Genomic DNA, 26,857 nt, shown 5'->3' on the forward strand with positions numbered 1-26,857 from the left:
TACAGTAGTCATCTATAAATGTCACAAAATATGGCGCTCCTCCAAAAGAAACTACAAGCGATGGTCCCCAAACATCTGAATAGATATACTCTAGAATACCTTTGCTTGTATGACTACCAAATTTAAACTTTTTCCTACATTTCTTTCCAAAGACATAATAATTGCAAAAATTCAAATTCAAAGATTTCAAGTTTGGAAGTAACTTACGATTTACCAATACCTTAGCCCTTTCTCGCTCATATGACCCAATTGCTAATGTCATAAATGAGTAGATTCATCGCTTTTCTTAGGTACCATTGTCACATGACTTACATTTTTACTTCCTTCCAACGTACAAAGGTTTTTGACTTTTGTAGCCTCCATTACCACTAAAAACCCCCTTGGACACTTTAAGAACTCCGCCTTGACAAGAGAATTTATAACCACTAGAATCTAAAACACCCAGGGAAATTAGATTCTTTTTCAATTTTGGTACATGTCCTACCCATGTAAATGTCTTTACAACACTATCAAACATCTTGATTCTAATACTCTCAAACCCCAACAATCTTACAAGAAGCATTATTCCCCATAATAACAACGCCTCCATATATATGTTGGTAAGAAGAAAATCAATGCCTATGTGGACACGTGTGATCAAAAGCACCAGAATCTAAAATCCATTCATTTTTTTGTTGTAAAATATTAGAAATAGATAACACTTCCCCAACCGCACCTGAATTTGCCTCAGTCGAACTCACCTCATTTTTAGATTCATCATTATCTTTCTTTCTTTTCCAACAATCTTTCTTGAGATGCCCTTCTTTATTGCAACGCCAACATTTTCCCTTACTCTTTTTTCTTGTTGACTCGATTTAAATTTATCTCGAATCTTCCTCTTTTTTTGTAGAACAACCTCTAGCCACCATCGCTTCTAATGTAGAGGTTTCAAAATTATACTTCCTTCGTACCTCTTCAAACAACAAAGCTCCCACAATAGAATCAAATTCAAGGGAATCAAATGTACTAAAACTAATAGAAGCAACTAAGGGACTCCAATTTTTAGGCAAAGAACATAACAATTTAACTGTTTTGTCTTCATCTTTGATTTTTACATCCATAATACCCAAACAACAAATTAGAGTATTGAAAACATCTAAATGATTAGCAATTTATGTACCTTCCTTCATTCACAGGCTATACAATTACCTCTTCAAGTTAGTTTGTCAAGGATTTTGTCATATAAAGACTCCCCATTCTACTCCGTAAATTGTTGTATCTTCTCCAACAATATTAAAGAGAACATCATCTACCAAACACAACTAGATTTTGCTTAGGGCTCTCATATCCAAATCTTCCCAATCATCATCAAACATATGTGTTACTTTCTTTGACTTTCCATGCAATGCCTTATGTAATCCCTAGTGCACTAACAAATCACGTGTCTTGAGCTTGCATAACTCAAAGTTATTTTTTCTATTAAATTTCTCCACCTTGAATCTTGCATTTGAAACCTTTTCAATTGATGCTAAAAAACTCAACAACAAATCCTAACATAGCTATTGCAAAAAGAAATTGCTCTAATACCACTTGTTATGAAAGCAGATGCATTAAATAGAAACAATAAACTTACAATACAAATCAGATGCAAAGAAATAGTGAGAGAAATAATGAAGAATAACAACACAACCAACAATACAAAGATATACGTGGTAAAAACCTTAACAATGTCAAGGAAACATCCATGAGTCAACTACTGGTAATCTTATTACTCAAAGGAAAATCAATTACATCTCCAACTTCACATTCGTTGCTACAATATTTCTGTTGAAAATATTATTATGTGCCTTCATAGAGAAGAGAGATAAATAACCTCTCGAAGATTAGAGAAATTTTTTAAGATAGAATAAAACCTTATTTACTACTTCAAAAATCTTAGAATTTTACTTTTGAAAATAAAAAATGTACTTTTTCTAAAATAGAGAAAGATTGCTTTCACAATCTTGTTAATTTTTTCACTTTTCCTAATTGTTGTCATTATCTGATAATTCAAACATTACATGGATGATCGATGCATGATCACTTTTTTGAGTTATTCTTTTATATTAAGCATCTGTAAGATTCAGTAGGAAGTTGTATGTATTCTTATTGGTAAAAGGTTTGAAGGGGCATATTGTTATTGAGGGCATATTGTTTAATTGTAAAGTGTTACGATCCTTGAATAGATTATCTCTACTAGAGTATTGTATCCAATTTGAACTTCCAATAAATAATTTATTTTTCATGGTGTGATTGGTTTTTCCCTAAAGAAAAAGGGTTTTCTCATTAATAGTTTTTGTCTATTTTTCTTGTGTTTTCTTGTTAAAGATTCTAATTATTGCATTGATAATAATTATGATTCAAAAATTTAACATAGTATCAGAGCAAGGCTAGTAAAAATCTTGAATCAGAATAAAGAAAAATTGGTATTTAAGGAATGAAAGAATTCAGGGTTCTTTTGAAATTGTGTGGTAGAAGAAGCCTTGGAGGCATATGTGTTGGTGTTCAATTTTTTCATTGTTTGCTTGCACTATTATTTTGTGATGGTAAAAAAAAATTGTTGGATTGTGAGAATATTTAGACTATAAAGAGAGGAGTATTTTATGATTACATCTTTGAATATGGATCATGGATTCTATGTAGTTAATATTAATTCATGTTAAATTACACTTCAAATACTGTATAATTTTAGCATTGATCTACATATGTTTCTTCATAATAGGTTGATTCTATGAATTATTATTAATCTCTCATGGTTGGAAGATGGATCAAGAACCAACGAGATGATGAGATAATTATGCAAAGTCATACAGGTTGGTGGAAATGAGCATGGGCACATTGCTTGCAATCATGGGACTAAACTGGTGGAACATAACTTGGTTAAAAAGAAAGACTATTCAACTACAGAAATTAGATTTTGAGGGAGCTTGAGGGGCAAAAGGAGGTGTCAAATCCTTTATAGAGGATCACTAATCTCGTGTTGTAGTTTGACTGCAAAAGGTCATTGTTTGGTCTACTTGGAATCAATTCTTCTATTATTATAATCAAAGTAGTAAGAATGGTCAATGGGCCCTTAGTCTACTAGTTAAGTTGAATGCCTCACAAAGAGCCCACTAGGGATCAAGTCTTGTTGAGTGCAAAGTTCCAACATCATAAGGGATGAGGTCGGGATCGTGCTTAGGGTGATGTGATTTTGACGGCGTGGATGCCCATCAGTCCTTGATTCTAAGCCAAAGAGGTTTCGAGCATGAGTGGGCCCGTATCGGGCTCCTAAATCATCTATGTGGTGGCCTTCACCGGTTGGTAGCTCGTAGGCTTTGCGCCTCGCTAGGTTGCCTCGCAAGTCTGAACCCTCCATCAAAAAAAAAGTAGTGAGAATGTTGCCCCTATTGATAAGGAGTCTTTGTTGAGAGAGAATCTTAGTTCCAATGAATCTTAGTTACCTCTATTAAAGCATTCTTCTACTGTGAGAGAAATTTGAGGTTCACCCTTTGGGAGTAGCCATTGTGGATTCATCCTCTTGGACTAGTCATGGTGGACATCATTTGAGAGAATACATGACTTAGCTTTTTGTTCTTTCACCCTCTAGGAATAGCCATTGTGAATGCCATATTGAGATAGCAATATCTATGATGGGATTTCGTTATTGAGACTTTTGGTTGCAGCCCCATTGTGCTCGGCCTCTTATCTGTTGAGTTGGATGTCTTTGCACCGTGTGCATGATAATTGGCACAGTGAGGTGGCTCTTAATATTGTCAACAGTTTGTTCTTTAATGGTTGTGGTTACTTGTATAATGCTTGATTCGGGGATGTCTTTCCATTAGATGCCCGCAGTAAGAATTAGAGCATATACACGGCATATCATGATATAGCATGAGACTTGGACTTACCCACGATAAGGGACCTTATTAATTAGGTCTTTCAGCGTATAATTAGCAGCGGTTGATGTGATATATCATCTTTGCAAAAGGCTATCATTGGGTCTGCTACATATAAAATCATGTCTTCCTTCTTGCGAAAATTGATTCAGACATTATGTGGATGATCGATGCATGATCACTTTATCGTGTTATTCTTTTATATTAAGCATCTTTGAGATTCATTAGGAAGATGTAAGTATTGTTATTGATAAAAGGTGATGTTCAAACTGATTAAAAGGGCATACTACTATTGAGGGCATATTGTTATTGATTGTTAGGTCCTATCGATCCTTGATTACATTATCTCTAATTAAACTCGAGAGTATTCAGTTTGAGCTTCCCATAAAGAATTTAGTTTTTAGGTGTGGTTGGTTTTTTTTTCCCTTCAATAGGAGGGTTTTCCTAAGATAAACTTGTGTCTAGTTTTTTTATGTTTTCTTGTTAAAGATTCTGCATATTGCATTGATAATATTTTGGTACGAAAATTTAACACAGCTAAGCTACCGGTTAGATAAAGGTGGCCAACTACAAGATAGAGTATATGAAGAGGGTTAGGGATGTAGTGAAGAGTGATATTTTGTATTATGATTCAATATATTCTCCATTTCATTACTCCATATTTCTAGGTCATTAGATATGAGAATGTAAATGCACCTACTCTTAAAGAGGTGCATGAGGGCATTGATACTATGATTCACCAAATGATGATTGTCATATAAGAGGAGCCCACGTTAACATTCCACAATGAGTACATTCAGCCAGGGATTCAATAAAGATAGGAGAAGCTCAACACTCCCTTGCAAACATTTGCCTACACATTGAACCCCAAGTGATACAAGAAAAACATATAGGATACTAAGATTAAGGCAAGGTTCTTTGGCATCCTTGAAAATATCTAAGATCTTTTAGAATCGGTTTTTCTAAGGCAACTAAAATGGATACAGCAATTTTAGTACAAAATCCAATTTTGTGGCGGAATTGTTGTGGACCAATTAATTTGACTACAATTCTAGTCATTCAATTGTTAACTAAAGTTTCTAGTTCTTCAGTTGCTGAGAGGAACTTCTACATATAGCTTCATCCACTCTTAAGAAGAAACGTAAGTTCTCTGGAAGAACCAGAGAATCCAATGGTTGTATATAGTGCTTTGCATTTCATTTCGTAAGAAACTTGTATAAAGAGAATCCAATCACAATGTAATAGTCAAAGGAGCCAATATATATCGATGAGAATGCTACAATTATGGAGACGAGGTCAGTAGTAAATGGACTTAAGTTAACCACGTGAAGTCCAACAATTCTAATTATGAGTAAGGGAGTGATTAGAGGCCTCAATTCACTTCATTTTATTAATTTGATATCATATAATCATTGTACTCATTAAAAAAATTGAATATGATATAATTTCAAATCATCAATGTTCACTTCAAGTTCAATAGTAATTTAAGAATTGAATATAATATAATTTCAAATCATCAATGTTCACTTCAAGTTCAATAGTAATTTAAGAATTATATTATTTGCCAAACTCTCATTTTCACATTCAGAATTGTAATTCATACTCGTCCCTTTATAACCATTTTTACAATTACTATATGTATATCAGTTTCATTCACACACCGACTGTCAACCCCAAATTTAGGCCTTTGGTCCCCCTGTACTTGAGAACAAGCCCCACATCCCCCTACAATAAACTCTCTGGAGCTGTGAGTTTTATGAAACCATACTGTGCACAGTAGAGAAGCTCTTTGGAAATTATCGGCAATTGCAAGGTGGTTATTTGTTGGCAAGATACTTGCACTGATTAGCAGCCTTTAGCTAATACCACTTTTTTGCGATAACTGCAAAGAGAAGACGGTGAGACAAGGTGTCTGGGTATATTGAAACCAATAATGGAAGAAAAATGGAATGGCTTGCTCAGAATGGTAATCAGATGTCCAGACTATCTACTTTGAAGAGCTTAAGCCTGTCTACATACCACAGCAGTAGAAAGCATATGTTGAAATAGGAGGAGATCCAAAGATTGGAATTATATAGTGAAGTCCAACTATGTCTTATTGTGTGAAATGAAATAACACCATTTTCCCGGAATGAACTTTGGAACAATTATGGTATTCCAAAAATTAAAATGTTTTTTCCCCAGGTTGTTCATGATTTCTCATGAGGAGATTTTGTCAAAAAAAATTTGCAAAAGCAAGATTTCCAAGGTCCTATAATACAGAAGGCTTATTCATTGAATGTAACTAAGGCTGGGGTCCCATGGCAGGGGGCTTCCTATGAAATAGAGTGGAAGCTGTTTGCTATTTTTTAGGGAATATTTTAAAGCTAGTGGTCCCATGATTTATGCCACTCAAAATTATAGCTCCGAAATTTAAGGAAGATATGCATTTAAAATAGGCTGAAATTTTAAATTCCTTCTAATTAAAATCTAAAATTTAGATTATTGACAAATGGCAAAAAGCATTCTTAAGCTGGTGGGGCTATTTCCAGCCCCACCCCTTTTTCACTCCGTTCCTAAAAATGTGGGGCTTCTACTTTTCAGGAGAAGATTCTAAATGATCCTGTAGCAAAATTACATTTTGCTCATGAGACCACCCACTTCCTAGAAAATAGAGCTTAAGCCCCCCTCATGAGACCGCACACTAAGCTCGGTAATTTGGTATCTGCTTCTTAAAGTGCAGCATAGATTGGATAGTGCCAGATAATATAAGAGGCTGGATATGTCAGTGGAGATCTCAATTACACGGTGAGAACTAGAGGGCACTTGGTATCTGTTTCCTTATTTGGCTTGGGGAATCTGGCTGGAAAGAAATAAAAGGATTTGCAGAGAGGAATTAACAATTGGAGGATCTCTTACCAAAATGCAGACTTCAATTAAAAAGAGTTGAAAACTTAGAAGCAACCACATAAACATTTCTATGGAGTCAAAGAAAACAAGATAACTGTAAAATGGTATCTGCCTTGCTCTCCAAGCTCTGTTCCTAATAGTGATACAATCAATAGAATTAACATCAAGAGACTCTAAAGGCATGCTGGGCTGAGCTGAATTGTGATGGTGCCTCAAAGGGACATCCGGGGTCTGCCAGTAGGGCTGGCATTCTACAATATTATAAAGGGATTCGCGTCTCTACTTTAGTTAAGCCTCGAGGGCAATTAATAAAAAAGTTTAACTGAGGCCAGAACCTCATTTTCAGGAGTGAAACTAGCAAGACCCTTCGGAATTCAAAATCTGTTTATAGTAGCTAATTCTCTGAAATATGATTAACAGTTAGCAGTAATCCAAATAGGATACATAAGACAGATTTGCAAAGACTTCAATCATTTTTTTGGTAAACATAGTGGGAGCTTGATAATGTTGTAGCAAATCGAATATTTGGACAATCTGAGTAATTACAAGGAAGAGTAACCTCCGTGGGAGAACAGTCATGATTTCCCGTTCACTCTTAAAGAAATTTATCTAAAAATAAATTGAGAACCAGGCAGTATTTTAGGCTGGTTAAAAGGATTAGATTATTGCAGGTAAAGTCAAGTCAGCAGGGTGGTTGTAACTCAAGGCTAAATTTAACTTATATTTAAAGCTCAGTTAAATATTACTGTGTTTTAGAAGCTCCTGTTAGAAGCGTTGGTATTTAGTTTTCGGCACCAACTAGTTTTATTGCGTTTTCCTGCAAGAGGCTCAGAATGTAATGAGAAAGGTCATGTATACTATGCAAACTTGTACGTGATCCCATCCTTGCTTGTGGAAGTGTTTGCCAGACCCTTCGCTCCTGTATTTCATTCTTCATGGATTCTTTTGGGGAGTCCTTGATATTGTTTGAATGCTGTTGATGGCAGTGATCTTATGTTTGTTGTATTTTTGCTTATGTAAATAGAGTAGGTTCCTATTCAATACTCTTTTTAACCTCAATTCAAAATGAACAAGAACATAACAGACTCCTTGAATACCACCTCTTACATTCCAAATTTTGATCTAATTTAAATTTATTTATAGTCATTGGATTGAATGGATTTTCTTTCATAATTATGTGAAGAGAGTGGTTAAATATATTTGGCGTAATCATTATGTTAACTATTTAATGATTATAGTCATTATCCATTGTTTGTCATGTGATGATTAACATTTGTTTGATTTCGACATTATGGTTAATTATTAAATTTCTTATCTATATTAAATGTTATTATGGATTTATCATAGAACTTGTGTTATTATTGTGGAAATGTTGCACAGGGAGTTGTAGGAGAAGATGAAGGGGAGAAGCATTGCTAAATGGGATCAACGGAATAGGATACTAGCTTAGTCCAATTATTGGGTTGATAAGTATGACCTTTAATTGTCTTGGTAAGGACCTAACGACTTGAAAATCAGGGGACAATCGATGGACTCGCATAAGCTATTAAATAAATATTTAAAATATTAATTATTTTAATTAAAAATAATGCATACCTCAATTGATTTTGATTGATTTTTCCACTACATCATTATAACGTATATTTATGTATGTGCACATAGATATAAGAATAAAAGTAACACCATAATATTATTTTTATAAAATAAATAATATGATGCCACCTCATAAGTACATCTACGTTCAAGTAGATAAATACATCATAATTATCCTTGATTTATAACATTCAAATCTTTTTCTATATTTATTCAAATTCTTGCTAGTAACCGATAAAACACATTTGGCATATTGGCGTTCAAGAAGCCAAGTTCTTTCTTTAAGTTACGGCTTCTTGGAAGCCAAAAGATTTCTGAATACTTCTTTATACTATGAAGCCATGAGAGACCATGGGCACCATATATTTTCATTCGATATCTTTGCATATTTTCACCTGATATCTCTGCATTATTCCACACGATAACTCTCTATATTTTTCCTTGCAACTATTTTGCCATTTCACTAATACTTTGCTGAAGACGTGATTGGTAATCACGCTGAGAGCTGCGCCTAAATTTAACTCCATGAAAGAACTGAATATTAACATCCAGCCAAGGCTACAATACTCCTAAACTTACCAGGTTATATGGTTGACTTACCATATCCAATCGATTTATAATATATTCTTTTTATCATATATCACTACATTGTAATTATAGCATTAAGCTACAGATTCTTCAAATGTCGTACATCATCCTTGTTTGATGTCATCAAATAGTTCCTCCTTAAGCCAGAACTTCTCATGATAGGTCAATACCGAATATTCATGATATGGTTTCACATCTTTATTTTACTATTGAATGTTATGGTATTTATCTGCCAAGATTATCTTTCTCAGGTCACAAATATGTGATATGTTGAAAACATGTAATGTTATTATATCAAATTGAGGATCAACAGACAGAGCCGATTGCTCTGAGTTTCGAACACCTAGGACTAACAGATTGTATAGCCATAAAAAAGGTGAAGAGGTGAGATGAAAATATATAGTAACATGGAAATAAAAATCAAACATGACATAACAATCCTAAATTTTTTTAAATCATTTAATAGCTCATGCATATTCATATTTATTGTTCCCCTTATTGTCAAGTGGAGCAGTGGTGATTGATCATTGAACCCATCTGAAAACTTTGGCCAAGGTCATTAAAAGCATGTTTTTCATCTATGATCACTTGATGTCAATAGTGTCAATTATTCAGACATATTCATCCATAACTATGCAGAAATTCTAAACACCGAAATGCTTAGGTGGCTGGACTAAAAATATCCCAAACCTGATATCGAAATAAAAAAGGTCTTTCTATTCAATAGATTGTGTGGGGATGAATATGGTCCGAGGTTGGGAGGTTAAGTCTAAATCAATGCTTCTCCTCTTACCAAAAGTTGAGGCTTGCACAACCAATTAAAGACTCATCAGTTACTTCTCATATGTTCTTCTTTCTATTTCATATTATACATTTACTTTACTTGTATGCAAAGAAAGATAGTAAATCGTTATTTTTGTTACATCAATTGATCGTTATTACAATTATTTTAATTAATCATTATTACAGTTATTTTAGTTGATCATTGTTACAATTATTTTAGTTGTTCGTTATTATAGTTAATTCAATTAATCATTATTACAGTTACTTCAATTGAACGTTATTTCAGTTATTTCAGTTGTGTTTTGTTCTCTCGTTAGTGGTCAAAATCAGTTAATGTCTCATGAAAAGGAATTCAAAATATTTTGTTCCAATAATTAGTTGTCGAAAACTCTTTCTAGATCACCTTTATTTTGTTATGAAAATCCATTTGTTACACCACCAAGCATTCCAAAACAGAATACATGCAACCCATACTTGACTGTGTTATTCATATTAAATAAGCATTAATAATAACTCTGGACATAATGTAATACAACAAGAAAGATTACAGCATTTTTCTATCTGATGAAATTTAAAGTCATAAAAAACAGGATGATATGGGGAAATGACAAAGGTGTATGCAGTTTCTCTTCCAAGTTGGAAAAACAATTAAGAAATGCATGTGCATGTGAGAAGAACCCTAATCCATCAATGTCAAGGCTTTAAGCAGGGAAATCAATACATACACTACCTTGGAAATGTCTCAACTGCATCACTACTCTTCTTTCTAGGTTAAACAAAAAATGAAATTTAATTTTCTAACAGCCAACCATTTTCCTCATATTTTCTGATCTTGTTTCAGCACCAAAAAAAAGGTACCATTGGACAAGCAATTAAAATTCTCACAGCCACCACTGAAATGTACAATAATTAATTAATTACGATGATGCTTTGGGAGTCGGCATCTCCATTATGTGGAAGCTGAGTTGCATCCTCAATGGATTTCTCTTCCAAATTAGAAAAACAATTAAGAAATGCATGTGCATGTGAGAAGAACCCTAATCCATCAATGTCAAGGCTTTAAGCAGCGAAATGAATACATACACTAACTTGGAAATGTCTCAACTGCATCACCACTCTTCTTTCTAGGTTAAACAAAAAATGAAATTTAATTTTCTAACAACCAACCATTTTCCTCATATTTTCTGATCTTGTTTCAGCACCAAAAAAAAGGTGCCATTGGACAAGCAATTAAAATTCTCACAGCCACCACTGAAATGTACAATGAATAATTAATTACGGCGACGCTTTGGGAGTCGGCATCCATTATGTGGAAGCTGAGTTACATCCTCAATGGACATGATAGAAGATCTAGTACCTAATCCTTTCCGAAAACTCAAGACTGCTGCTTTCTTTTTCCCGAAATAGCTAGATCCTTTCACTCTCACTACAACTGACTTCATCCCTAAAGTTCTGGCAGCTCGCCCAACATGCTCTGCAGTTGCTTCAACAGCATACTTGGTCCTACGGCGAGAGCCACCTTGAATTTCTTTCAAACAACCAGCGGATGCCCCAAGCTTTTTATTGCCCTTATCATCTGTCACAGAAATAAAGATATTTTTGTTTTTCAGTGTGAAATGGACAATGTTCTTCTCCACATGCAATCTTTTCTGCTCCCACTGCTCATAATCCTCGAGGGCATTTCTTACAAAGTTACTGTTTCCTTGAAAAGTTCTTTCCGGAAGTTCACTGTCTCTTATTGGGCCATTTCCTGGAAAAATCCTTCCCGGAAGTTCACCATCTCTTCTCGGGACATTTCCAGGAAAAATTCTTCCCGGAAGTTCACCGTCTCTTCTCGGGGCATTTCCTGGAAAAACCCTTCCTGGCAGTTCACCGTCTCTTCTCAGGGCATTTCCTGGAAAAATCCTTCCCTGGTAAGGCTTTCCTGAAAATTTCTTTCCATGAATGAATGACTGGTACATTTCTCCAACAGAGCCAACTTCAGGTAATGAAAACAAGGAAATCAATCTTTTATCTTGCTGCAATTTCGTTGTACCTGACCAACAATATAAAGTCACAATCAGGATATCAGTCTTGATTTATATTGCATTCCATTTAGTGCTAAAAACAACATTGGACATTATGAATAACAAAGTGTAAGAAGCAACACTATAAATCCAGTTTAGAAGTGATTTAATGACTGATTGTTACATCCTTTCTTCATAAACCTCTTATTGAACTGTTTAAATTGCATAATTAGAGATGTGATGTTATTTCAAATATATTTTTGTACATCTAGTGATGGTTTAATGGAATTTATGTTGAAAATACAAGCAACTAATGTTTTGCTAGATAGATACTGGTATTGTAAAAGACTGTCGAACTACCTTTTTAGGTGTAGATGGATGCAGGAGGTCGGATCCCTCTCGGAAAGGGGGAAGAGTATCATCAAGGACACGGGCACAGACACAAGCAAAGGTTGTAACATAAGAAAATAATAAATATATAACCATGATAGGGTGCATCCTTGTCAATAGAGAAGGTTCTAGCAAAGTATGCAAGTAAATTTAGAAACATGAAAAATAATTGAAGTTCGGAATGATATCAAGCAATAGCTCACAAGGGTAACGTACTCATACAAGTAGACTCAGATTGTTTGGCTACAAGCAATGTTGTTTTGGAGATCAAAAATGGTATACTCGATTATGTGACAAATATATTTCACTTGGAGGTGGAGGATGATCAAAAGTTCAGTGTTGAACAATCACAAAAAAGGTGAAAGATACTTGGTTGAAACAACTTAAAAAATTCACAAACTTCATGGCTATTTGTAATGCAACTGACTAGGAGAAGACAAGAGTCACTTGTACAAGCAATGTGGAGTATCACGGGTATAGGCTCATTTTGACGCCAAGTGTCCCCATGGAGTGATGTTAATAAGATGATGTTCAAATTCATTGAATATGCAAAGAACGATGAGGATGAGGAGAATGAAGACTTGAAATAGTCCGTGTGGCTTTGAAATTATTTTGTTGGCTAACAAAATGGTGCTTTATTCTGATCAGCCCATTTGGTGCCAAGTTGGAAAGGGTTTCTACCTAACCATCTTGCTTATCGGCTCTTGAAGGCAACATAATTTTCCTACTGGTACATTTATTGGTAGCTTCTTCCATGAGCTTTTTACCTAACCTCTCTTCTCATTGGCCCATAAAACATTGTAATTTTCTGATTGGCCCAATTATTGGGGCACTTTATCTAGTGATTATACCTAACCTATTTTCTTACTGGACCTTGTAGAGCACTGTAATTTTTCTATTGGCCAACATGGTAGTGCTCTCTTGTAATTGGGTGTGTATATAATCTTTGTTAGTAAGGGATATCAAAACCCTAATTAGGGCTATAGTGGATTATTTTGAGTCATGGATTCTGATTTAATCTTAGACCATTTTGTAATATCACTAATTTGAAAAAAGTTTTTATAAGATTTAATAATAATTAATTAATCAGTATATATAACTAATTAAAATATAAAAATTATAGATTAAGAATTAATATTGTTATTGTTTAATAATTAATATTATTGATTAATCAGTAGAGTTTATAATATTATATTAATATTTATTATTAATCTATAATTTAATATTAATATCTATTCCTAATTAATAATCTATATTATTTTAATTAATAAATGAACTAATAAACAAGCTATAATCAATATTTCCCATTGACAGTACCAAGACAGTTATGATAAATATATATACATGTCGCTTAAACAATAGTCGATTTCAATAAGTCAATATAAATTGACTTCATTAAATATGGTTGTTTCTATGATAATTGTCTTTGATAATGTTAACAGTATGAGACATCAATAATAAGGTCGTGACACACGATTCTTTTGAGATATAAATACGACATAGAAAGTATAAGCAGAATCATCACCAAAAAAATAGAGGATACAACTGGTGGTCACAGGAAAATATAGAGCCAAGGATCAATATGGGAAAGCACATGTCTGATTTACTAGGGCATTATCATCCTTAATTTGATATGTAGAAGACAATAGAACATAAAGGATAAACAAGGACGGACATTGTAATATGCGAATATATTATACTGGCAGACATATTATAATAAAGGGATCAGCAATAGATACAGATGCACAGTGATCAATATAGAAAGAAGCGGATAAGTACAATATCAAGGAGAAAAAGACAATAATAAGGGATGAGAACAATAAAGTGATAAAAACTTCATTTGTTACTTAAAAGAAGAGTTAGAGGATTACGTAGTCAACACTGAGCAGATAACGTAACAGAACAGTTAATATCATCCCAGCAGCGTACAGAATACATGCATAGGTATATACAGTCCCTTATCAGTGTATAAGATAGAGCACAGAGTTGAGATTATAAATATATCATTCCTTATCAGGTATGTATAGAAACCTTAAACTCCTGACGAATGGACAGGTGTGATTAATGTATATTTATATATTCAAGATATATATAAATTAAATAATTATAATTGTATATAGAAATGTATTTCCAATCCTATTACTATTTGATTTATAGAAGGCAAGTTTGAGATGTTACTAAGGAGGGACTTGTATAAATTATTAAAGCTAAGCAACGAGTCTTTGTCCTAAGGTAGGGTAAGGGTCAGCTTTCTGGAATACTTTAAGGATAGGGACTTGGACCAGTCAATATTAAGGGAATCCATTGCAAGTAGGTATTTAGGCAACTCAGATAGCACCTACACCTTCCATCATTGAGCTGAATAGTAATATGATTGGGTATAAGGGAATTTATGTTACTTCTGATTTATGAATATTTTAAATTGAACTATTGTGTTCTTAGGACATACAATGTAAGTTTGAATTAAAAATGCAATAATTATGTCCAACCTAGGTTGTTGATGTTTTGTAGCTTATGTTGGATATATCCTGTGAGACTAAAATATTGAAGATAAATATATCTTATGTGATATATATATATATATCTTATGTGAGATGTGTGTGTGTGTCTAAAATACTATTAGGAGAAATTAATATAATAGAATATATATATATATATATATATATATATATATATATATATATAATTACATAATCAATTATTATTATATTAATCTCACCATGAAGGGACATGTCTCTCTCCTTGCCTTATTCCCAATATAAATGCAAGGGAGATTATTGCATTTGAAACACACACACTACACAGGCAGTGTTATTACATTTGCAGCAATCCTCAATATTAACATGGTATCAGAGCTAGGTTAGAATCCTAGAAGAATTACTTTTGAGAGGCAAATAGTTTGAATAGGAGATTCAAAGACTAGAGAGGTTCTCTCTTTCTTGGTGGGCCAAGCAGATTACTTTGTCTGCTATATAAAAATATGAGTATATATATATAGTTCCACCTCATCGAGATCCTCAGTCCAATTGTGTGGCTAAGCTAAGGGCCTGCCCTTATCCTACCATGGTCAATGAAGGATACACCTTGTGTAAGCCAACATGAAACTCTGAGTGAGTACGCTGAAATGGGAACTTATCGTCTGTCTGTTATTCAATCATCTTTCCCGAGCATGTATTGCACTATTATCATGTGCAAAGTAATCAATCTGGAACCAGTTCGCATGATGTCGTCCTCCAATGTCTCGGTCCTCATAATGGTTCCCTGTGAGAGTTTGCAGCAAAATTATTAAAGTTTTTGCACTCAGAATATAGATGCCACTGATGGAGCTTAGGGATAAAATAACTAGTGTTGGAAGCAGTATGGACTATTCTACAAGCAGATGGCTTGAGAAGGCAGTGCATGTTTACAATATAAAGGTGATTTTGTCCTTATTTAAAGACTATTCAAAGTTGGCGATGAAAGGTGTTTGAGATATATTTGTATATTGTATTATGCAACATCAGACTAGCAAGCTTTCATTTTTGATAAATCATCTGTATTGGAGACCCAGTTTATTTTAAGATATCATCAGCCCTTAAAATGTTTGCAAATGAAATACTACTCTTCTGTGGAAAAAATTTAGTTCCACCAAGATTTACTGATCTCTATATGGTTGCCGTGACAAGACCAATGTAAGACCTCCATAACTAAATATCGAATTGAAACAATATTTTGTGTGGCACTTATCAGATATAAGGATTTGAGGATATTTTTATTGTTGATAGTGGTAAATTTATAGTCGATGAATGACATATAGATTATTGCATATTATTTGCACCATTTCTTAATCTGAAAGCCGTGGCTATATTGGGTGGATATTATATTGAAGATCAAATATTTTGATGAATGTATAGTTGGAAAATTAATTGATGATTTGTCATAAGAGACTATAATGAAGAGTCTACAACAATGTCTGGAAATCATTAGGAAATATTGAAATAATGTTTTGATTTCAAAATAAGAATCATATCCACAACCTTCAATGCTCACAGAATCGCCCTTAAGTTGCCAGAAACTACCAAATTGCTTGGAGGACGTAATCAGAAGTTATACATCTGGAGATTGGCACACAGTTTGTGTGATTCTGGACTTGTAGCAGTAGGTATAGTAACAGTTGATTAGCGTCATTGGCAGAGGTTATGTTGTTGCTATTGGCTCATTGCTAGATAATGGATGGAAGTTAATTTTAGAATAAGATACATTAGTAGGTTGAGTACATTTGTTTGATTGTACCATTGCAATCTGCGTGTGTGGAGCCTCTGCTATGCTGAGAGCTGCATGGAAAATAATTGCAATATTTCCTAGTTGTGGATGGTTACATGTATATTGGAGATTAATAGCTGCATATCGCAAGCTTTGGAAAGAACGACATATCAACATTTGCATTTTGTCTTGCAGTATATGAATTGAATCCACAGGTTTAGCACTATTACAATATTATCTGTAATGATATGAGAGATTGTGAACTCTTCCTCAAGCAATAAAACCTTCATTGCAACTCCTACAAACATGACTATGATCTACAACAGAGACGTCACTCAATACTAGACATTAAAACAATAATAGATTTCTCTCAGGCAATGAAGCACAACGTCCAACACACACAATACACTGCAGATTGAACATATTGCAGATCACATATTACAGAAAATTACACTTCCATTTTCGTCCCCACACAAATAACAAGCATTCCATTCACCATTAATTAAAGGGTCAATATGATCGCATAAGTAATATTTGTGAGACCATATAATTGTATTATTACCATCTGGGAATATACAAAGATGGTTATACATCTGCACTGGGTTATCATTCTCAATGTGTATAAAGGAGATTGTTTCCTACAATTCTTTGTTGTGACCTACAATGATGAGCAAAGATCGCATTCTTCACCATTTTCGCGGTGGAACAAGCATGAGATATGGACTATTGACAGAGACAACAGGGATGTAGTTCAAAAGGAATGAACAAACATATTTTATTAAACATTTCCACAATCGACCGTCTTTAGGAAATGACTTACAACAACATCTCATGTAGCATGATATTTCTACGGCCTAGAAAGGGAGCTTATTAGCATGCAATATGCCTTTCAACACTTAGGCTATTCCAACTAAACATGTAGGCTGCAGCATTTGTGAAGCATTACATGTTGAGCTTTAATTGATAGAGGATCCAAATAGATCACAGGCATTACCCAAACATTACAGTCAACTCAACACCTGGTGGAATGTAACCAATGTATGGACACAGAAGGTTTGCTCTAGTGGTCTACTATCAGCAATGTTTGAGATGAAGTTTGCTGTATATAATGTGACGCAAAATTGTTCAAACGATATTAGAGTGGGAATTTTACATTGTGGGAGGAATAATAACCAGCGTTCCATTCCCACTAGAACCATCTTTAGAGGGAGACATTCCATTCTCAAATGCATTTTCTGATTTAATGTCTATGGACCTTCATGTGTAGATAAGTATTTTTTATCCTTAAATACTCCATTTATCTACTCATTGTAGTCTCTCTCTTATTTGTAGTTCTATACATACTATAAGAGTTATTTGCTTTGATCTTTTTCTTTTGCCTCTGGAGATGTTCTTGCAGGATAAGAAGATTGGTGCTTTACAGATGCTACCAAATATTGTGCAGAACTCAATCATATAACAATAGCTCCAAATAAGTTTTGATCTAGAATTCATTAGTCATATGATGATCATATTGGATACGGTGAGGCTCTCTTGAAGCAAATAACTTTGATGATTAGGATAATGAGTATTCTTCTATATCAAGAGGGAGCCTGACAATTCGTTAGAGGCAACTTTGGACAAAGAGAGGGAGCAAAGAGAGGATATGTTTCAGTTAACCTGAAGCAGTCTAACATCTAACACTTCATCAAAGGTAACTTTGAACAAGGGACTCAAAAGTTGATACCAAATCTAGAGGGAGTCTTGACACTTTATTAGAAGTAACCTTGACAAGGCGGTCAAAAGGTTAGTGTTTCTTTGTGAAGAAGAAGTTCCAAGTGCTATCCCTTGTAATACATTCTTCTCCATGAGAGATAAGTTTAAGGTGAAAACCTTATTGTCTGATATGGTTCATGGTGGATGTAATGACAACATCACATGACAATATTTGTGGTGACTTCATGTAAACTTTTGATGTCATGTGTGTGTGGGCCTGCCCCCTATGTACATGTAATAACCACCCTTCTTTTTGTTTTTGAGGAGATTTGTAAACTATTAAGCATTATCAATTAGAGTGTTATTTTCAACATGACATTTCTACAAACACTTAGCAAACATACAAGAATAAATTGTTACAAATGTAAATGGCGGAATACTTGAATGAATTAATTAGAGATCAAACTGATCTATATATACAAAGAGGGGAGTCGAATAGAATAGAAACATTCTATTCTAGACTACACCTAAATATTAGAAACATTCTAATATTTACAGAGATATAATAAGATATAATAGTGAACATTAAAAAGAAACATGAAGGTTATTTTAATACCCCCCCTTAATGCTCAATCTATTTACTACACCAATAGATCCCCTGAATTTAACAAACTTGTCAGGACCAAGGGGTTTAGTGAAAATATCTGCTGATTGCTCTAAGGTAGGAACATAGCGTAACTGAATAGATCCATCTTCTACTAATTGTCAGATGTAATGGCAATGAAGCTCTATGTGCTTGGTTCGTTCATGAAACACTGGGTTCTTGGCAAGTTTGAGTACGCCCTGATTGTCTGAAAACAAAGAAGTCGAACCTGCTTGAGGAATATGCATATCTGCAAGCATCTGCCGGAGCCAAATTGCTTCACAAGCTGCCTTGACAGCTCCTCTATATTCTGCTTCTGTAGAGGAGAGTGCATGTGCTTGTTGCTTCTTACTGGTCCAAGTAACTGCTGCAGATCCGATACTAAACACATAGCCAGAAGTAGATTTCCTATCATCAACTGAGCCGGCCCAATCGGAATCAGTGAATCCACTGAGCTGAGGAGTAGTACTCCTTGTGTAAAGAAGACCATAATCTAAAGTACCATGTACATAGTGTAACACACGTTTCGCTGCAATCCAATGATCAGTCTTGGGGTCTGTCATGAACCGTGAGATGTAGCTGACTGCAAAACTGAGATCAGGTCTAGTAGTAGTAAGGTAGATGAGACTACCTACTAGCTGCCTGAAGAGTGTTTCATCTATAGGAGGAGAAACAGATTGTGCAGACAATTTCAGACCAGTCTCCATTGGAGTGGAGGCAGATTTGCAATCCTGCATTCGAAACCTATCAAGCAAACTTCTAGCATACTTGGACTGAGACAAAAAAATACTATTGTCAGTCTGCCAAACCTCAATACCTAAACAATAATGAAGCAATCCGAGATCTGTCATATCAAAAGTTCTACATAGATCCTGTTTGATTTTTGAAATCAAATGTTCTGAATTTCCAGTAATGATCAAATCATCCACATAGACAACAAGAAAAAGAATATCATTACCAGAGTGTTTAATATATAGATTACTGTCTGACGGACTACGCTGAAATCCTTGAGCAACCAAGTAATGATCAATCTTTATGTACCAAGCCCTAGGGGCCTGTTTAAGACCATAGAGGGCCTTCTGGAGTCTACATACTTTGTGTTCTGAACCGGCAACCTTAAAACCTAGGGGTTGCGTCATGTAGACTTCTTCCTGTAATTCACCATTGAGAAAGGCGCTCTTCACATCCATCTGATGAACTTTCCAACCATACTGAGCTGCAATTGCAAGAAGAATGCGAATAGTGCTCATCTTGGCTATCGGTGCAAATGTCTCCTCATAATCAATGCCTTCGCGCTGGGTGAATCCTCGAGCAACAAGTCTAGCTTTGTATTTGTCCAAGGTACCATCTGCATGGTACTTGACCTTATAGACCCATTTACAGCTAATGGGTTTCTTCCCAGGAGGGAGATCTGAAAGAACCCAAGTGTAGTTCTTTTGAAGACTCTGAAGCTCAGAATCCATTGCTTGTTCCCATTATGGAATTCCTTTGGCCTCTACATATATTTGGGGCTCAGGGATACTGTGGATGTTGGCCATAAGAGCTATATTAACTGTGTTGTGCTGAAGGCTCTTATTTCTGGAGGTTCTACCCTCAATGAGTTCATCAGGACGAAGATCACTAATCGTTTGAGCCCACCATTTTGGCCGAAGAATCGAGGAGCCAATATCAGATGCTGACGGAATAGCTGGATGAGAAGCAGGAGCAGGAGTTGTATTATCTGGAAGTGACTGAGGTGGTGTATCAGTAGCATCAGATGACTCATATAAAATAGAAGAACCCAAGTCAGAGATTGCTGAAGACTGAATCTCGGAATGTGGTGGGGAGTCAGAGAACGGAAATGGTCCAAATTCCTCATCAAACACAACATCACGACTGAAGATTAAACGATCAGTATTTACATCAATCAGTCTGTAGGCCTTATGTGTGTGATTGTATCCTGTAAACATAAGTTTCTGGCTTTTGGAATCCAACTTAGTGCGTTTGGCATCAGGAATCCATACATATGCCGGAGAGCCAAAAACTTTCAAATGGTTGATCCTAGGTTTGCGACCAGACCAGGCTTCCTCAGGAGTCTTATGATTAACTGCAAGGGTGGGTGACCGGTTAAGAAGGTAGACAGCTATGGATACTGCTTCTGCCCAATATTTTCTGGGAATATTTCTATGTTCTAGCATAGTCTTAGCCATTTCTGTGATGGTACAGTTTCGACGCTCTACAACACCATTTTGCTGAGGGGTGTGAGGTGTGGTGAACTGACGTCTAATGCCATGAGTAGTACAAAAGGTAGAGAAAGCAGAAGAACAGAATTCCCCCCCATTATCGGTCCTAAGAGTACGGATGGAGGAACCAGACTCTTTTTCTACTAGAGCTTTAAATTGCTGAAATACAAGAAAGGCATCTGATTTTTGCTTAAGAAAATATACCCACATTTTGCGACTGAAATCATCCACAAAGAGTAAAAAATACCTGTTCCCAGTAATAGAAGGTGTATTCATAGGACCACATACATCAGCATGGACTAGCTGGAGTACTCTGTATGCCCGCCATGATTCACCATTCTTAAATGGTGTCCTATGTTGCTTCCCTGCTTGGCAAGCTCCGCACACGCGATGGTTCTGGGTCTGAATATTAGGTAGGCCATGGACTAAATTATCTCGAGCAAGTTGTGCTAGATATTGAATGTTCAGATGACCGTATCGCTGATGCCAGAGACTGCTGAGAGCGGATGATTCGGCGATGAAGGCATGCTCAAGGGAATCGCCTGAATCTACAAGCCTATAAATACCATGATCCTCAAGACCGAAAGCAAGGGTAGTGCGGGAAACACGATCAATAATTGAACACTTATTTCCACTAAAAACGACATCCAACTGAAGAGAGTGCTTCATAATCTGACTAACAGATAGAAGATTATGTTTCATGCCAGGAACATAACATACATTGAGAAACATGAGTTTTCTTCCTCCAGACTGAATCTGAACATTGCCCTTGCTGACAATATTGTATTCTTCACCGCCTCCAAAGATTACTGAGTCAGAATAGGATGTGAATTCAACAAACCAATCACGCCTATGAGTGAAATGTCGGGAGGCACCAGAATCGATGTACCAAGCAGAAGATTTCACATGATTTGCAGGTATGCTGGCCATAAAGGCATGGTAGATAGATTCTTTCTGCTCTGAGTGTTGGGCAGCATTGGCGTGCTGTTTAATTGAGTCCAACTTTTGATGCTGCTAATACAGATGCTTATAATATGTGAATATTTCAAATGGCACAAACTTCGAGGTGAGAAAATGAAAGACCCAGAAAAATTGGAGAAGTAACCAAAAAAGAGCTCGAAAAACCCAGAAATAAAATGTTGTCGAAATCCGGATCCGCTGGCTCGAAAATCGAGGCACAAAAAACGAGGCACCCACAAAAATCTGATGAAGTCCCATTTGAGATTTCAAAAAACCCACCAAGAATATGTGCTCAGAAAATTTTTCCGAAGTCAAAAACTAGGGTTTCGAGCAGAATAACAGTCGGCAGCCAAAAAGGTCAAAAAGGCAGAAAAAAGATGTTTGCAGGTGAAAAAAACAACAAAACCCAGCAGCTGAAACGCGAGCAGAATATCCAACAGGGATAGACAGACCCGTTTTTGAAAAAAACAACCAAAAAATCCCACTTTTTGAGATTTGGATGTGAACAGATTTGAAAAACGACCTCCAGATTTGAAAAAACGACCTTCAAATTTGTGACTTACAGACTAAGCTACGGGTTTCCAAGAACGCCAGTAGCTGAAGACACAATTTTTCAATCGATTTGCACAGAGGGTTTAAACCCTAGCTCTGATACCATGTTACAAATGTAAATGGCGGAATACTTGAATGAATTAATCAGAGATCAAACTGATCTATATATACAAAGAGGGGAGTCGAATAGAATAGAAACATTCTATTCTAGACTACACCTAAATATTAGAAACATTCTAATGTTTACAGAGATATAATAAGATATAATAGTGAGCATTAAAAAGAAACATGAAGGTTATTTTAATATAAATAAGCAAAGTTTGGACCTCCTTATTTGCTGATAAAATATTGATTTTGCAATAGAAATGTTTACATACAATTGCCTTATAGGCTGCAGCAAATATTCAAACTGGTATTTAACAATTACAATGCCTAAAATGAACAGTATGATGGAAGGAACCTGGAAGTAGATGTCGTAGTGATCTACAAATGAAATGATAGCCTCCAAATCTTTAACCAACAAGAGTGAACAAGAAACTCAATGCAACACTATTCGCATATTGTAGCAACACTATCCACAACACTGTAGCAAAAACACTATTCACGCACACTGTAGCAAAATCACTATTCATGGCTGCAAGCAACTTCTAACTTGAACTTTAGAGCTATCCTAAACTATGTGCGGACTTACCAACAAATCCCACTGTGTTTCCTGAATGAAAACACCAAGGAATATTCCTAACTGTGTCTTTCAACAGTGAAGAGAATGCTAGCAAAGAGGGATTTCATCCTCCAAGCTCAACAATTAGATTTCCCAGAAATCCAATAGCATAATAGTAATATCATCCAAGCATACCCCACCTCATTCCAGCCAAGAGAATATAAAGTCCTCCAAGAATTCGACTTCATTTCCATAAGCAATGTAGGATAAATGAGAAATACCTTTTTAAAACAACTTTATAATAAAGTGAATTGATAAAGTCTTTTATTTAATTATCACTTTATAATAAAGTAAATTAACTTTGGCATTAAAATCATATAAGAGTCGAACTCAAAATACCATGTATGATAGCTTGTCGAAAAGAGCTCACCCAAATCCACCAAGCCAAACACTAGAAATTTCCATATCACTTGACTCCCACTGACTTACTAAAAATAGTAACTCCTGAAAGTACTAGCAAATGAGCTCCCTAATCACTTCATTAGCCCACGGAAGCTCCTATCATAGGCTAATCTATTGACCCTGATGGTCACATTAAGTAGGGGACATTACAGTCTGCCCCCCTTGAAATTGCTTGTTCTCAAGCAATCTTAGTTATAGATGCTGCAATACCTGCTCTTTTTCCCAAGTAGCATCCTCCTCTAGCAGATTTCTCCACTTAACCAAGTATTCCTTAACTACCCTGTTCCTAAGAGTCCTCTCTCTGGTATCCATAATAGCTTTAAGGACCAACACAAGCTTACCCTCCTCATCCAACGATTGCAAATCTGCAAAAGGCACAATTTGTTGACCAATGGCTATCTTAAGTCTCGACACATGAAACACATTATGTACTCGACTGCCCTCCAAAAGCTCAACCTCATAGGTGACCTCGCCCACTCTATGAATCACTCTATAGGGACCATAAAACCTAGGCTTCAGCTTCTCGGCTGCACTCTTCTTGAGCGATGACTGTCTGTATGGCTGTAGCCTCAAGTAAACCATATCCCCTACCTCAAATATGTGCTCTACCTTGTGTTGATCAGCATACAACTTCTATTGATTCTAAGCTTGCTATGTCTCCCTAAGCTCTATCAAGATATCCTTACTATCCTGCAATAAGTCTTTGGCTTTGGGCACTCTACTGTCCCCCAAAACTAAATCGATGAAGCTAGGTGCTTCATAACCATACAGTGCCATGAAAGGAGTCATCCTGATGGACATATGATAAGTGGTATTATAACAGTACTCTCCCATATGCAGTCATTTGACCCAAGCTCTCTATTGTGCACTCACATAGTTCCTCAAATATCCCTCCACCCATTTATTCACAATCTTTGTCTGCCCATCTGTCTGTGGATGGTAACTAGTGTTGGGTGTAAGATCTGTACCACACAACCTAAACAATTCCTGCCAAAAAACACTCATAAATTTACTATCTCGGTCACTAACTATGAATCTACGCAACCCATGTAACCTAAATATCGCTCTGAAGAAAAGATCTACCACCTATATTGTTGTGTAAGTGGATGGAATAGCAAACAAATGAACGAATTTTGTCAAGCGGTCTACCACCACATAGATGCAATCTCTCCCCTGCACTCGTGGTAAACCGGTGATGAAATCCATCGAAATGCTTTCCCATTTCCTGTCGGGAATGGGCAAGGGCTGAAGCAACCCTACGAGAAAAGTGTGCTCTCCCTTATTCTGCTGACATACCACGCACTTTCTCATATCTTTGCACATCATCCTTGAGTCCCCTCCAAGTGAATCTCTCACGGATCTGCCTATGAGTTTTGAAGACCCCAGGATGTACAGCTGTAGGTGCATTATGAAATGCCCTCAAGATCTCCTCTCTAAACTGTGATGTAGGAATCAAATAAATTCTAATCTGAAATCTGATCAACCCATCCAACACCACATACCTGTCATCCTAAATGGTGCCCACAACTATCCCAGAAGCCCAATCATCTCCTACATACTCAGCTACAATCCAATCTCTCCAATCTCTTGAAATTTCTGCCAGAGCACATAAGTGAGGTCTCTGAGATAAAGCATTAGCCACTACATTTTTCTTACCTTTGAAAAACTCTATGTCAAAGTCATAAGTTTGCAATTTGGTAACCCATTTTTTATGTCGATCATTAAGATCATGCTGGCCCATGAAGTATTTAATACTATTGTGATCAGTCTTGATCACAAAATGTCCACCTACCAAATAAGATCGAAATTTGGCCAACGCATGCATTATGGCCAACATTTCCCTGACGTAGATAGAATAGCTCCTCTCAACTCCTCGGAGCTTCCTACTCTCGAATGCAATGAGGTGTCCCTCCTACATCAATACTGCCCTATCCCATCTCCTGAAGCATCACACTGGAGCTCAAATAGTTTCGTAAAATCAGGTAGAGCTAGAACTGGACAAGATGACATCACCTATTTGAAGTGGTCAAAACATCTCTGCGTTGCCTCTGTCCATGTAAAGGCCCCCTTCTTGGTGAGATTCGTCAAAGGCGCGGCAATCTGTGAGAATCCCCTAACAAACCTCCTTTAAAGACCACATAAATGCTGTGTGAGGTTTGTGGGAGTAGGCCAATCCACAATAGCTCTAATCTTTATGGGATTAACCCGAACACCATCTGCACTAAAGATATGCCCAAGGTAAAGGAGCTCGGTCATGCCAAACCCACATTTGGATTCCTTGGCATGCAACGACTCTCTCTCCAAAATAGCTAACATCTCCTCTAGATGTTGTAAGTGCTCCTCCTAGGTCTTACTAAAGAACAAGGTCAACTGCCTCCTAAATACATGTTTCATACAACTTTGAAATGTAGCGGGTGCATTGGTTAGCCCAAATAGCATAACCATAAACTCAAAGTGGCCACAGTGACATTAGAAGGTTGTCTTCTCAATGTCTTCTACTCTCATCCGAATCTAATGGTATCCAAATCGTAAATCAATTTTGGTGAAGAAGCATGTCCGATGCAGCTCATCAATCCTAGGAATGGGATACCTGTTTCTAATTGTTTTCTTATTCAGTGCCCTGTACGCTGTAATCGATGCACATGTGCATCGTCCCATCCTTCTTTACCATAACTACTGCTGAAGCAAAAGGCCTTTTCTAGGCCTAATGTGCCCCATCTCCAACAACTCCTTAACTCCCCTCTCTATCTCATCCTTGTGTTTCTTAGGATGACGATAAGGAATAATCAAAACTGGTTTGGCTCCCTCCTCAAACTCAATAACATGCTCTATCCCCCTCAAGAGTCAAGAGGAAACCCATGTAAAATCTCGCCTGATACTTTAGCGTGTCTGTCAAGTATCTCCTGGATATTTGGTGGATGACTCTTCACCTGTGGCTCCCGTGAAGCTGGCATAGTGAAACATTCTACCACCCACTCTACGTCATCATGCAGAAAAAGGTTGCATTCTCTTCAAGGAGATTACTCTACAGCCCTCATCTGAAAGTCCTTTAAGTACAACAGTTTTGCCCTCATGCTGGAATCTCATCTCCAATTTTGCTAGGTTGAGTGTATACTCAACTAGCAAGGCCATCCATGTCATGTCAAGGATGACATCATAATTTCCCTAATCTACTACATAGAACTCATCCTCCAACTCAAAGCCATCTCCAAATCTGATGTGAAGATTAGATATCTTTCGAGTGCATAATAATTTGTCATCGTTAACCACCATGA

The 26,857-nt window shown here is 36.1% G+C and overlaps 1 protein-coding gene across 2 annotated transcripts in view; it reads right to left on the bottom strand.

Annotated features, from left to right (window-relative positions):
- Nucleotides 1-10,643: 10,643 nt before the first annotated feature.
- Nucleotides 10,644-26,857, bottom strand: part of NFD3 (Ribosomal L18p/L5e family protein) — a 46,668-nt gene continuing 30,454 nt past the window's right edge. For both annotated transcript variants that reach the window (XM_089829157.1, XM_089829158.1), the window contains exon 2: nucleotides 10,644-11,784. In XM_089829157.1, the coding sequence (XP_089685283.1) occupies nucleotides 11,021-11,784 (764 nt within the window). In that variant the 3' untranslated portion in view covers nucleotides 10,644-11,020. The remainder of the gene's footprint in view (nucleotides 11,785-26,857) is intronic.

Source organism: Cupressus sempervirens, chromosome 5 (genome assembly GCF_028749045.1).
Source record: "Cupressus sempervirens isolate cs-2001-9-10 chromosome 5, ASM2874904v1, whole genome shotgun sequence".
NCBI lineage: Eukaryota > Viridiplantae > Streptophyta > Pinopsida > Cupressales > Cupressaceae > Cupressus > Cupressus sempervirens.